The sequence below is a fragment of the Buceros rhinoceros genome, unplaced genomic scaffold (assembly GCF_000710305.1).
Source record: "Buceros rhinoceros silvestris isolate BGI_N320 unplaced genomic scaffold, ASM71030v1 scaffold41524, whole genome shotgun sequence".
In the NCBI taxonomy this organism is placed as follows: domain Eukaryota; kingdom Metazoa; phylum Chordata; class Aves; order Bucerotiformes; family Bucerotidae; genus Buceros; species Buceros rhinoceros.
The window spans coordinates 6,391-20,879 of record NW_010408375.1 but is presented as its reverse complement, the minus strand read 5'-3'; the positions used below and the strand labels follow the sequence as shown (position 1 = coordinate 20,879).

Here is a 14,489-nt window from a genome sequence, read left to right as displayed (position 1 = left end):
TGCCCTAACATAAAAATCCCTCTGTCCTGCTAAGATTTCAGCTTCAAGCTTTCTATAGGCTTTTCAGGGAAAGGCACATCTAAATGTGAGCTGTGAGAGTCAGACAAGTTATGCAGCCTTGAGAAGAGCGTACAGCAGTAAGTTAATGTAGCTGTGGTGATAATTACAGACTAGTACAGAAAATTGAGCTTCTTTTGTTCTAAAGACAAGAAGTGAAGTTCGCTGAGCCAGCAGAAACAGCTGATGGTGCGAAGTAGGTATTTCCGTGAGCTACCTGGCCTCACAGTTAGCAGTGCTGTAACTCCCCACAGTAGAAAAGCAATCTGCTCCACAAGACATTAGAAACTCAAAATTAGCCTCACACACCTCTATGTCTGATGCATTAGTAGAGAGAAAAATCTCCCCTTACAAATCTGCTTGGAAAAAGATAACAGTGTTTCAGCTGGTGCAAGGCAGGCTCTCTGACCAAGGCAACAGCAGATATTGGGGACATTTGATAGCAGTATTTCTTCTCTCCTTTAACCTATCCTTCAACACAGAGAGCTAACCTACAGCTAATTTCACACTATTATTTTAAGGACCTGAGATACCACTTCATCATTTTGAGCACAACTTAATGCATAACTGGCAAATATGGAGACCTTTGGTTTGTGGAGATGTGATGCACCCTTGCATCTATAAAAGAATTTTAGAAGTTAATATAGTATGAAAATATTAATATTTTCTTAAACCACCCTTTATTAAAAACATAAGCATTTGTAAATATATAAACCCCAAGCTTACCCTGAATGTTTTAGCATCTGGCAGGGGACCAGAAGGGTGAGGAATGCTGCTGCATTTCAATTCTGCTGCTTACTGATATTTTCTTTTACAGGTGGCACTGCAGCCACCTGCACCTGTTTGTAGGAGAGGACAAAGTGTTTCACTGTAACAGACTTCTAGTTCAGATCACATACCTACACTTTTCTGCTGCTTTAGAAGGATGCTTTAGCTTCTAGTGCCCTTTCGCTGAAGCACAATTAGCTCCAATCTTGGAATGGAAGAGTTTTTATCCTGTACCGCAGTCCTTAAACAGAAGTTTTCTTCTAGGTTTGTGATAGACAGAGCTTCCACCCCTCATCCAAGAACATGAAAGTGAAAAAATGGTTGAAATATGATACTTTTCTCCTCTGCAACATTTCCTTAGCTTGAATCAAGTCAGCTAAAAGTTCCTGTCACCACCATAGTTGTCCAGTCCCACTTTGACCTTTCCGTCAGTGCAGCGTTTCTCACAGCCTGGACTCGCAAATAAATACAAGATTGAGGGAAGCACAGCAAAGGTGCCCCAGTGCCTCTCTCTAGCCCTTGGTTATTGTGCAACAGGACTCAGATCCCACTGTGTCAGCTGAGTATTTGCAGCCATGGTCCCACGGGCCTGAGTCCTTCCCTTACTGGGCCCTTGGCATCCCTTTTTGGCCTTGTTAGGCTTCAGGAACTGTATCTTCAGAAACTGTTGCTGTATCTTCTGCCTTGACCAAATTACCACTGTTTGTCTCGGCATGGAGACGCTTGTAGTCAGTGTGGAAGAAGATGATGTAGAAACAAGCCATAGCACTGCAGAGGCCAGCCAACACCAGTACCGGAGCTGCAAGTAAGGTACACTTTTAGTGAATTCACAACTTCCCACAAGTGCACAGTTCTAGAGGTGAGCTCCCAAGCAACTACACAGCCTGGGTGATCTGCCAAGGGTTACCCCTGAGGACAGTGTGTGACTTATGGTATGGCAGTGCCAGTTTGGTCACAGCCAAACCTTGTCTCACGTAACACTGGCAAAAGAAGAGGATTTGGGTGAAATGTAAAAGGTTTCAGGACTCTTGTTCTCCATGACCCCACAGGTAAGAGTTCTTACACCGCTGCACACAGTGTGCTTGTGGGAGTGTGTGTTTCTGTGTATGGGTACATGTTTGTGTGTCGGGTGCTAGTAAAGAAAGTTACAAGAAAGACTGAATTAAAACTCTTGAGCTTCATAAGAGAACAGTTCCACATGGGCCAGTGCTTCTTGCAATATCATCTGAGAAAAAGGATAAACTCAAAGTTTGTGTTGAAAGAACCTTTTCTGAAAAAAAAAAGTAATCTGTAAGGCTGTGCAAAAGGGCTGGAAGGAGTTACATACTCATTCCAGCAGAGTCTCAAATAAACACCTCCATGCTTTTTTCCACATATGTCCCTGCATGTATCAGACCACACAATGAGTAGGAATACCTAATCATAAGATCCAGCTCTGATCTGATAGACATAGAGAGCTGCAGACTTTCAGAAATGAAGCAGTCAGATTGCTTTTGGGGGATAGTTATTTGCGAAACCTTGTTCCCTGCCAGCTAGAGTAGTTTGTTCTGGGGACTTTCTGCTCAGCCAACAAGCAGGATAATTTAAAAGGTGTTCACCAGCCCTTGTGTTGCTGTGTGTCCCCAGGACTTGGTGTCAATATTACATAAATATGAACTAAGATATCAAGACTAGGATTTAGACTGCAGTGAAAACACATTTTTGTTCCTGTTCATCTCAGTTGCTGTCTCTTCTCCTGACCAGCTAGGAAAGGAAGGGAAATGTGGAACAAGTCAGAACAAAGCTGCACTGGCATGTTGCAGAAGCAAGCGAAGTAGCTTTCAGTCAATCCATTTATAGTCTTGCCCTCCCACACTGCAAAGCAGTACAGGCTGTGCTATGTGGACAGTAGCTTCCCCACAGCTGCTTTCTACCTTGATGAAATTTATGTCTCTGCAGGGTGGATGTAAGAGAAATTGTAACCCAGAGCCAGCAGCAGCATTCGTGGCACCTTAGAGGTCATCCCATTTCGGTCTTGCAGGCCTGGTTTAGCACCATCAGGTTCAGAAAGTTGGCTAAGAGATATGCTACAACAGAAATCGGTCTTGCAAGCTTTCTAACAGTGAGACCTGGAAGAGAGGGTGCAGTCAGGTGTCCAGCATAATTTTCCAAGGACATACTTACTTGTCCAGTCTAGGGCTCCATCCTGGTCAAGGTCACACGTAGAGGATGAATCCTCAGAAACACGCACAGTGAGGTCTTGTAACAGAATCATTAAAATCACACCTTCAGCCTGGCTGTGGAGAGAAACCAAGAGCAGTCATGGTGCCTGCTTGATTCATCAGTGCTGAAGACAAGCTTGGCTACACTGGTGGTAAGAAAGTGAGGCCCCTTTCTGGCACTTGGTTAACTGGCCCTGCTCACGGGGTGTCTAGGTCAGTCTTTCAGCATAGCCTTGGGCATGGGGCCAGCCTGGCAGGACTGCTACATACTCCCTGTGGAAGTGGACAGTTGTTGAACTACAGCTATCAAGGAGCTGAGGTTTAGTCATTGGGCAGAGACTTGGAAATACCTCTCACTTCAGGGTTGGGAATTGGAAGAAGTCAGCCTATGACTTCATCTTCCTCATCATTCATAGCTGGTTGGCAGTAGTAATAAAGTCCACAACCAGTGGGAGACAACAGCCTTCAAAGGCAGCATCTAATGCCACTCTTCAAGTGATGTTTCTTGCTGCTGCAGCTCCACCTGATACACACATACCAGGCAGCCATGTATCACTGCTTAGGGCTTTAACAACTCATTCTTGCTGCCATCTGGTGCGAAACCTAGCCATGTAAATTGATCATGGGAAGGACTGCCACTGCCTCATCTGTTGTGACCAGCTCCCTGTGAGCAATGAGCTCCATCTTCTTCTGCAGAACACTGAGATCTGACAAGTCCCTGTACTGCCATGGAACGGGTGTCACTTTCAGGCATACAGTCTGCATCTGCTTCAAAGGTAGGTGATGCTGGGCATTGTTAAATCCTACTTTGTGCCAAGCAAGGGAGACCTTAATCTTCCTTTATGCTTTTGTTGCACCAATTCTACGTCCTTCTTGTTTTAACACCTGTAGCTCTCCAGCTCTATGGCTCAGCCAGCCAGCTCCCCCACTTGTCAAGTGCATGGACTCCAAAGAGAAGTTCAGCAGAATGGCTAGCACTGATGTCCATGTTCTTCTCTATCTGTATCCACACCCCTCAGTTTGTGTGTATGTCTGTTTTATCCCAAACTTAGCTGTCAATTGGATTTAACCTGCCTGCTTACCTTGCAACAAAAATCAGGCCTGTTGATGAGCCCTCTCCCACAGGATAGGAGCACTCCACAGCCAGCTCCATGGCAATGGGGTAGATGGCAAAACCAAAGAAACCAAAGAGAGAGCTGGTGATGGCCAGCAGGATGGTTTGATGTCTGAACCGAGAAGTCTGCAGGCAGAAAAGCAACACCAGCCTCAGTGTTCAGCACTGCTGCACAGAAGGTTTCTGCATCCATTACCTGCAAGAAGTCCCAATGGCTCACTGTTCTCACCTACCTGTTTCTGAGACCTTTTCTTTTACCTCTAAGCCTCTGGAGTCAAAAAATGGCTACACAATGGAGATTTATCTTGAATTTAAGTAAGGGGAGAGAGGATCAGCAGAATTACCTGAAAGGCATTGGTGTGGTCATATCATTGTGACTCGACTTCCTGGTCAGTAACTTACCAGGAGTGTGCTCAACATATCTCCAGCACCAAGGGAAACACACATCTTCCACCCAGTGCAAGTTAACATTTCAGAAATGGTGTCTGCATTGGACTGCATCTCAGTGATAATGAAAACTATTCCTTATCATGACAGACTCACATTTGTAATATTGTAACATTACTGAAAAAAACCCCCGAATTCTCAAATCCAAACAAAAAAACCCTACCAGAAACATTCAGAAACCCTGGAGATCAATTTAGTGCCTGGAACAGCCTCGTTCCTAACTCTGAAGGAAAGAGCATGGCCTTGTCCAGCCAATGCTATTAATGTCAAAGCAGCCAGAGTTCTGGTACCTCCCTTAAACATGTCATAAATTCCCACAAGGGATCTTGAGGTGTCCTGGTATGGCTGCAGCAGGCCTGGCCCAGCTAACTGGTAAAGTCAAGGAAGAGTCTGTATGGAATGTGAGTTCAAAGTGTCAATGCATCAAGCAGGTTTGATTGGGTGGGTTTTTTTTTTTTCACTACTTTGAACTAATAGTTCCATCTATATGGGATGAAGGAAAAGGGAGGAGTGAAAGGTTTGCTTGTGGCTCCTGACCCAGCTTCTTACCTACTCTGTGCTTTACCAGAGCTTAGGCATGCTGACTGGTATTCAGGGCATCCTCCCAACAAATGCCAAAGTACTAAAGAGGGAAATACAAGGTCTGTTTTAGGCACCTTGGCCTACACTGAGAAAGGCATTGCATTTGTCTCTTTTCAAAGTGGAGCTAACATCACTGGGATCTAGTCCCAGGGTGAGGTGTTATCATGCTGTATTGTTGAAATTCTGTTTTTTTCACACACAGGAGAAATGCAGAGCCCAAGCTTGTTGGAAAAGCAGAGGCCTGCACCAGCCTGGGTCCTCTGCAGTGCTAGAATTCTTGTGCCTCATGCTCAGGTTCCTCTGGGTGATGGCTGCCATTGGCAATGACTACGATTGAATGCAGTAACTTGCACTCCAGCCCCATGAGTTAAAGCCTCCAGATTCTGCATTCCTCTCCTGGTTGGATTCAAGTGTCCCCCTTTTCTGTGTCTCCCTTGCCTTGTCCTCCTCAAGGAACCACTGCAGAAGTAGGCACATAACTAGGTCCTTTCTGCTACTCTTATACTCCTGGCGGGCACCACTTCTAAAGGCAGGTGTTTATTTTTTAAGATGGGTATTTAGCAATTCCATTTCTTTTTGGAAAGAATGGTCTCAGGGCCAGTAAACAAACATGGTGATCCAATGTGAGGAAGTAAAATTATGTCAATTTATTTATATCCTGGAGTACTCTGTCTCAGCCTCAACAGTGACTGTGAAATACTCAGTAAATGGTTATTCTTTAAAATATTCCTAGCCCAGGGAGAATAATCCCAAAGCGTAACACATGGCTTAATAAATACTATGACATGAAACAACCTTGGTTTGAGTTGATAATTTATCAGATGGCAACAGAACTAAGTCCACAGATATGATGCTATACAAGGGAGAACTCACCACTGCAAACACGATGCTGGCAAGTGCACTCAGACAGAAACAAATCTTGGTGGACTCAATGAACTTCCTTGTGTGGTCAACATACAGGCCTAGCAGGAAAGCACCCAGCAAACCACACACTGTGAACAGTGCACCATTCAGGCCAGCAAATTCCTGGAGGGAAGAAGAACAACTGAGCAACTAGAACAGTTAGGAAAGAGGTTTTAATGCCACTGACCAATCTGCCTGCTGTTACTGAGTCACTTACTGAGGCAGGAAAAGCTTCCTTGCCCATTGCAATAGCTGAGGCCTCCACACGGCTCTGAGTAGCAAAGAACAGGGCTCAGGTACTACTAGAAGTGTGTGGGGACAGGAGAGTCATAGCACTCCCAAGATCTCAATGGATGATAAATCTCTGCACAAGGGCAAGGGCAAGCTGGGTGCAGACCAGCAGCAGTTCCCTGGCATTAAATGCTCCAGCCTGGGCACAGAATAGCTTCTGTGGGCTAAAAGGGCAGGGCAAGCCAGTCACATGCAGACCAAAGCATCATAATGCACAGAAAGCAAGGCTGCAAATTTTAAAAGGTTTCCAGTTAAAAGCCAATGGAGTATGCAAATGTGACCTGGCTATGGAGCATTGAGGTATCAGCATGGGAGCTGACAGAGACCAGACCTCTAGATATGCATACATAACAGGTGGAGAGATGTTCTGAGAGGACCTCCATGGGGATACAAGCAGCAGGACGGAAGTGCTGCCTGAATGAAGGGACACATAGGAACTGGGGCAGACCCCTGCTGTTGCAGGGAGAGACCATACTGTGCTCACGCTGCTCAGCTGTAAAAGAGGCACCTGGCTGGTATCATGGGAAGAATGGGAAAACAGCTGTCACAGTACCTGCAACTGTCCCTGCTGCCCCAGCTTCAGGTAAGACTGTGCAAAGGGGAAAGTGCGCTTGGATCAGCCTGCCTTCAGCTTTCACTCTTGGGCCTGTTGGGCCCCATCCTACTCTGGGGAAGGTGTTGGAAGCCTGCATAGATATCAGTGCTCTGAAGCAGCTTAGAAAAAAAACAAAAGCATTCGAGAGATAAAGATCTTTCATTTCCAAATGGGAGCCTGGCCATGGGCAGTAATGAAAACGCAGATCATTTATTATACTGAGAGATTGACTATGATCTGCTTAATCCATGTTAGATAATGTCAGCAAATAAGATATGAGACAGTGCAGCATATTCAACTGTCTTCATTTTGCTAAGTCGCTTATCAGGGAAAATAATAGTGATTGTATCACAGATTATGTGGACAATGGGAAGGAAAGGAGAAAGACTCACATTTGAATATCCCTTTTCACAAAGAATCTGTTCTAGGAGAGCTGAAAAGCAGGTGAACATCCCAATTCCTCCTCCAAAGCACACTGCCAAAATGATGTATGGCTTGTTTCTCAAGAGCTAGAGAAAGAAGTTAACATATCATTTAACCAAATGAAAGGGGAAAAAAGGACTGGATGTATGACAGCAGACTTGAGGTCAGTGGCTCTGACCTCTCAGTTAGAAATGTCGCCAGGGCACCCCTGTGATCATTAGAGGAGTGTGGCTCTCTCCTGACAGTTGAGCCAGAGAACAAGTTAAAATGGGGACCATATAGGAAGGAAGGATCTCTTCAGTGCCCAAATTCTTTCACTTTGCCGTATCTGCTTAGCAGGCTCAGGTTGTCTGGTCCTCTTGGATAAGCCTGTTGGAGCTAGCCAAACAGAAGCCTGCCCACAGCTGAACAGTCAGATTAAGTGTCTCTCACAGGAGCTTCCACTCCCAGAGGAAGGAAGAGATCCTGGCCTCCTTCAGGGGGCTTTCTGTGGTGGGTTAGGTTGAGTGGGTTTCAGAGTCTGCTTTGTCAGCAGATTCCCCAGCATATCCCTGTCTGGCTGCATCTCTTCCTCTAGCACTGGTCTCTTTCTGTGCTACAGCACTTACCATTTTGAGCCCTGTGAGGAATGGTTGGGAGGTGGAGTTAGTGGCACTGGCTGAAGGAGGTGTTGGAGGAGCCTTCTCATGAATTCCCACAGTTGCTAGAGCACAGGCTATTACTGCTGGGACAGCATAAACACCCAGCTACACAACACAAAGTAGAGACATATTACTGGTCTTTCCAGCCCCACTCCCTCCAAATACATAAATCAGCCGGACTCGAGTCAGCCCAGCAGGCCAATTAAAGCACTTTTCATTTACCATCAATGGGATGTGATTTCCTTCAGGAACTAGTGCAGGTGACAGCACATTTGCTATAAGAACACCCATGGGATTAGCTGGAAAGAAATAAAACAGACACTTTTTTCATGAAAGCAGTCAGAATCATGTGCCCATCCCTGCTGCCAGTCAGCACCAGAGCTGAAGTGTGCAGCAGAGCAATAAGGACAGAACAAGGCATATACAGGGAGAAATCAGAAGGGGAACATTTGGAGAAGTTGACTGTGAGGTCTTATTGTTGTCACATTTGTTCCCTTACTGCCATGAAGTCCATTCTATAAACCCATTTTCCTATAACCCCTAACTCCTGTAAACTGGTTTTCATCTATGAATTATGGTGAAGGGACAAAACGAAGATGGATGAATCCATATAATTTGTCCTGGTGTTGTATAGCAGCAGTACCAAGTAGAGGTGCTGCTTCTTCTTTACTTTCCCCATGCCATAGGCTTGTATATATATGGGCAAGTTCTCTCTGAACCTTCTTGAGGGTGAACAGTCCCAGCTGTCTCAGCCTCGGCTGGCATGACAGCTGCTCCATTCCCTTGTCTTAGCGGCTCTTAACTGGACTTACGCTAATACCAAATGCAAAAATCTGTGTGTTTTGTGGACAACAACACTGATGCATTAAAACTCTGCGGGGTGCAGAAAATGACATGCTGACAGACCTCAGGAAATGAAGAATCTCATGGATGATGCAGAGGCCACTTCAGTGGACTGAAACAAGTCTTTCTTCTCCTGACATGGCAGAATTTCTCATGGTCTTCACAGGGACTCAGTTCTTGGCCTTGAACTGCTTGTCTGTGAGTAAGCCTCTACAAATGACACGGTGGACCGAGGTATGATAAACAAAGTACAGCTGAGTCATAGTGATTTCAGATGCTCACCAGGATCCTGTGTGCATAGTCCAGTTTTATCTGCACACAAGCACAGGGAAGCCTACCTAGAGGCACTAACAGGAGCTGTGGGGATACTAACAAGAGGTTGTAGGGCCAGTTTCTGTGTGCAGCACTCTGTACTATGATATTCATAGTACTGCAATGCTGGGCACTGTTCTGGCATTAACACACGCAAATAGAGCAAGCTGAGAGAAAAAGCTCATTGAGCAAGAGGCAGACATGGAGACTTGTGGAAAGAGGCAAAAGGAAATGTCCCTGTAAAGTGACTAGGTTGGAGCCATTCAGTCCTTCTAGACAAAGGATAGAAGAGGTGACTCTGTTCACAACTACCTGATAAACAGGTGCAGTAAGACTGAATAGCTGGGGAATAAGGAACATTGAGACAAGAAGTAACATTAAAGACATTTGAAGTGAAGACATTTGCCAGTGAAGTAATTAACAACTGGAGTAAATGACAGGGGCTGTGGTAGATGCTCATTCTAGACAATATTTAAACTTTCTTGAAATGAAAGAATGATTTTGTACAGCAGACAGTAATGGGCATAACCAGACAGGCAGGTGTTGCAGCAGATAATAATCACAGCACATTCAGTCCTCACACTGGTATCTCAACATACCACAGACTGAACAGCTTTAGGTCTCAGGTTTCCGCTGTTCCTTGCTCTTCAGTTTTATTCTTTCCCATAGTTAGATCCATTTGGTGCCGTAAGGACTGAGGATATTATGTGAAAGAAATGTTCTTTGGCTGCTCTGGCTGCTCTCTCACTTAAAAAGCACAAATTGTTTGTAAGCTGGGGTCCTTCAGGACAGAGAAGGACTAAGTGCCCAGTCGTCCCTGCTAGTATTTGTATTGTACCACACTGACAACAGAGCTCCTTCTCCAACAGCAAAGGTGAAGGTCTATCTCAGCCCTAGGAAACAGGTGTCCCGTCAGTTCCTAATCTACGGAAAGCAGTGCAAAAAGAATTTATTTGTTCTGACACCACAAATCCATTCTTGCTGAACAACAGGGCCCATGCTCTGGGTTTGCAGCAGCATTGAGAAAGCTGTATAGGGGTGCCCCTAAAATGCCCTTTATTCTCATGCCTATCCCTTCCCCACAATTCCAAGGCAGTGGCTTGGAGGGGAGGTGGAGCTCCCACACACATGTAGGTACTGTGGGATTTCCCAGTTGGAGCCAGTGAGCCAGCCCAGTTTCTGGGGCACCTCTCAAGTCCTCAGAGAAAGGAGGAAGAGATTTATTCTGGCTGTAGGGGAAAAGGTCACATGGAGGGAAAAAACAAGTCTGTCAAGTTTAGTATCCTGTCTCTAGCAAGGCCCAAAGGAGCCTAGAGAGGAATGAGATGAGAGCAAGCATATCTGGTGCCTCCCCTCAAGTTCCCCAGCTTCCAGGCACTTTGTAAGGCAGATGTGTTTTCCACATGGGTAGTACTGGTGCATTTAGCATTCCCAGCATGTTTGTTTGGCCAGCTGAATGTATGTTCTCTGTCTGCATACATATCAAATGGGAAGAGACGATTAGCCTTTCTACTGGAGAAACTGATGGACAAAATTGCTGCAGCAGCCTAACCTCTATCTGGTTATGGAATTTGGCAACTGTGACCACTGGCATCTCAGGCAATTTGGACACCTTCCTAACAAGCTGTAGAAGTAAGGCTACTACAGACTTCAGATTTAGTAACACTGAGGGCTGTCCCAAAACTCTATGATATTTAGGCAGAGACAATCACCTCATCATGGCAGAGAGGAAGAAGGTTGGGAGCCTGGGTGGCTCACTCTGAACTTTGCACCTGAATGTGGCTAAGGCCCACTACTTGCTTGCCAGAATGCAAATGTCTGACTATCCTGCAGGGCCTTGAAGGCACTGGTTTATGAGACTTTGCACGTGGCTATGAGACTCTTGGGCAGAGCTGTATTTGCAGGGGCAAATGGCTGTAGTACGGAGATTTTCCTCTGCCTGCTGCCTCTGAAAGGCAAACAAATGCTAGCAAGTTCTGGGAGGCAGCAATATTACTTTGCAGCTATCACTTACACATTGATGCGATTGTATTTGCAGTCGTTCTCTGGTGGTCTGGGAACCATAGTGCTGCCAGTTTTGTCGGTGAAAAGACGATAAGGGGCTGTGCCAGTGCACAGAGGCATTGCCCAATAAACAGGTACCAGTAACTCTGGGAACCCAAGCTCAGGAACCTCAGGACACTGAACATCCGGATGATGCTACCCATCATGTTCAGCCATGCACTCAGGATGACCTGCAGCAAGCAGAAACAGCAGAGGTTGTTTGCTGAAGCTGGAGGGGCAGAACTTATGCAACAGCATAGCATGAGCAGGGTCTCAGGTGCACAGGACACATTGAGTATTAGTATTCACTGCACGGAAAATTGCCTGCAGACCACCCCCACCCCTTTGAGCCACCACAAGATGCTCCTGATTCAACAGTGAGTTACCTGTCTCCATAGGGAGCAAGGCTGCTGTCCTGGCCTCACATGAGAACTATACCACAGTGTAGCTTATGTAGCTTACAGCAGACACTGTCTTGGAACAAATGTGATATTTAAAGTTTATTAATTACACTCATTTTGCAAGTCTGCACCCATATTTTGCTGTGACAATCCAAAGATCATGGCAATGAGTTATCCAGCATGCTAGTGTTGCAATGCCACATTCCACAGCACTCTTGCTTCTGGGAAGACAATGCAGAGATCCCAAGCTGGCTTAGCACAGACCATTCTCTGAGCTGACATTCTCTGAGCTGACAGGGGTCCCTTGTTTGTACTCTGCCCTACTGCTTCCTTGAGCTGGCCCTGTAAGACAAAATTGCTTCCATAGCAAACCCTACCCAATTACAACAAGCTCTTCATGGAGACAGCTCACAGCACCTGTCTGTGTCATTTGGCTTAGACAACAAAGACTGAAGCAGGAAAAGGCAAGCAGGGACATAACATTATTCTGACTTTTCCACTGCTCCCTACCTCAAAGGTGAAATGACAGCTATTACTGAACTGGGACAGAGCTTTCAACACACTCACCCTACGCAGCAAGACTCCAGTTCAGAGTATGCATGTTAGTGCTTTGTGCAGCTACTGCTATCTCTAGGTGAAATGCCCTCAGGAAAATAGAACAGTTAACTCACAGCACATCTGAGCCCCACGCTGTCGAGAACCCATGTTGCCACCAGACCAAATGGGATTGAGATGAGAAGGTACACTATTGAGAGCCAGTTGACCATCTCCAGGGAAATGTGGAAGTAGGCAGCTGTCTTATCAGCCACAGGAGCAAATGTCAGCCACAGCTGCAGAGTAGAGAGCAAAGATGGGTAAGCATGAACACTTCCACCGGAATAGAAACTCAGCATCACCTCAAACTAAGTGAATTGTGAAGTGGCTCACTGTCTTAGGATTGAAATGAGGATGTTAAGGCTGTAATAAAAATTCAAACTCCCAGTGCCTGCAGTTATTCATCCCAGGACTATTTTACCATGGATATCATCTTTGTCCAGAGCATACCATCCATGTCACTACCTCATCCCCAATCCCTGTCCTGCTGCTGGGAACTGGCAGAAGCAAAGGCTCTTTTTTCTGTCAACAGGTTGAACAAATTAGCCCCTGATGCAAACCACAAGCAATCCTTCTATGTTAGCATAAACAAAACAGAGGCTGCCACCTCCTATCTACAAGTGAGAGCCTCTTACACTCAACCTGGTATTTATGGTTGCATTGGTAACCCCTGGATGTGGCCTTGTATGAACAACTTCACTATCTATCAGTCAAGAGAGGCATTATTCCATGCTCTCCTACACACACTCAATGGTTAGGGAAGAGCCTAGAAACCTCCATTACCTGCCACAAGCGGTATTCTAATAACTATCCATCTTTCCCTTCCAGTGCCATAACTGAAAATACCTCCCTAAACCTTGTTTTAGGCACTGGTTTCATAAGGTTGCTCTGTGCTTCTTGTTTCTTCTGGGTATGATAAGGCTTGCTTTGATCCTAAAATCAGGTCCTGAGATCATGCCCACAAAAAAGAAATGCAGGTAGTACCCCAAATTTAAAGATATTTCTGTAGATTCTTTGCAAAGATGCCCTCTCTGGTGCTTTTTAAAAAGACTGGTCTAACCTGAGAAAATAATGTAGTTTCAATAATGTGGATGTAAGCACCTCTATTGTTAGAAGATGATCTTGCAGCTACTGAGTACTCAAGATGATTAAGTTTGCAGAAATATCAACAAAAACTAATAATAAAACTATAATTTCCTACAAAAGACCCCCAGCCACTGTCTCTTTCCAGATACCACTCTCTGCTATCACAAACTTCCTCTTCACAGCCTGCATCTTGCAGACAGCATCAGCTGTGGCTTTAATGTGTAACTGAAAAAGGGCTTGGGTGATCTCAGAGGAAGGTGTGATCCTGCACTCTGCTACTTGTTATTTCCAGTGTTCCTATTTACTTTTTGAATTATAGTGACCATAAAAATGACCACATTAAATGGAAGCAGAAGGGCAGATGAGCTTTTATTCTTTCTTAGTGTCACTATGTGAGAATAGGCACATGCAAATCATTTTGCTAAGGTTTTCTGCTTGCATGGATGCATTAAGTAAATGGCAGTAACAGAGAAGTTTTGAATGTATTATCAGTGTCCTAGGAAGTACTCCTAGCATCAGCCCTTTCCTCTTCTCTGAAAGGACCTGACATCCCAAATCTCCTGCATTCAACACTAAACTCACATCACCATGCTGGGCTCAGACATACACTCACATGAGATCAAATGTCTGGCAGAGGGAGGATTTGGTTTTTACTCAGCTCTACAATGAAGACTCTGGGTACTGAAGAAAACAGTACTCATATTAGACAACAAAGAGGCTATTCCAGGTCACTGGAAGACTTGCAGCAGACTTCTAATAAAAGGATCTTTCTAAAAATTCTTTGAAATGATATATTACAGTGGAATTATGTTACTGTCTTGTTTTTCCAGAACTGATCTCCATCAGACTGGGATGGGAATTTAAATGTTTGATGCTAATGTAACTGTTTAAATATTGCAAGCATCACTGAGGCATAAGCATTAGTTTGATTATGGAATGCTAAACTGCTGCTAAACAAATCCCAGCTGTGTATTTCCAGCCACAGCATTACTCAGTTCCTCACAGCCTTCCAGATGGGAGTGGTGGTGATGAAACACTGTACCAGAAAACAGTATAGTTAAAGAGATGATACATTTCACAAACCAGCTTCAGGTACATTTTTGACCCTCCTGTTTCTCCACGTAAAACACTCACCCATGACTGACATCATTAGGAGAATAATGCCACAAGCCAGAGCGCAGCATTTTA

General features: G+C 45.0%; 1 protein-coding gene across 1 annotated transcript; it reads right to left on the bottom strand.

Annotated features, from left to right (window-relative positions):
• Positions 1–1,460: 1,460 nt before the first annotated feature.
• MFSD7 (major facilitator superfamily domain containing 7) lies at positions 1,461–12,451 on the bottom strand (the record flags this gene model as incomplete). The annotated part of the gene is made up of 9 exons (XM_010134844.1): positions 1,461–1,624; positions 2,989–3,101; positions 4,109–4,266; positions 6,043–6,195; positions 7,351–7,467; positions 7,990–8,127; positions 8,245–8,321; positions 11,192–11,411; positions 12,293–12,451. Coding segments are annotated over 9 exons (1,299 nt in total), but the record flags the coding sequence as incomplete, so codon positions are not given.
• Between the last annotated feature and the right edge of the window lie 2,038 nt (positions 12,452–14,489).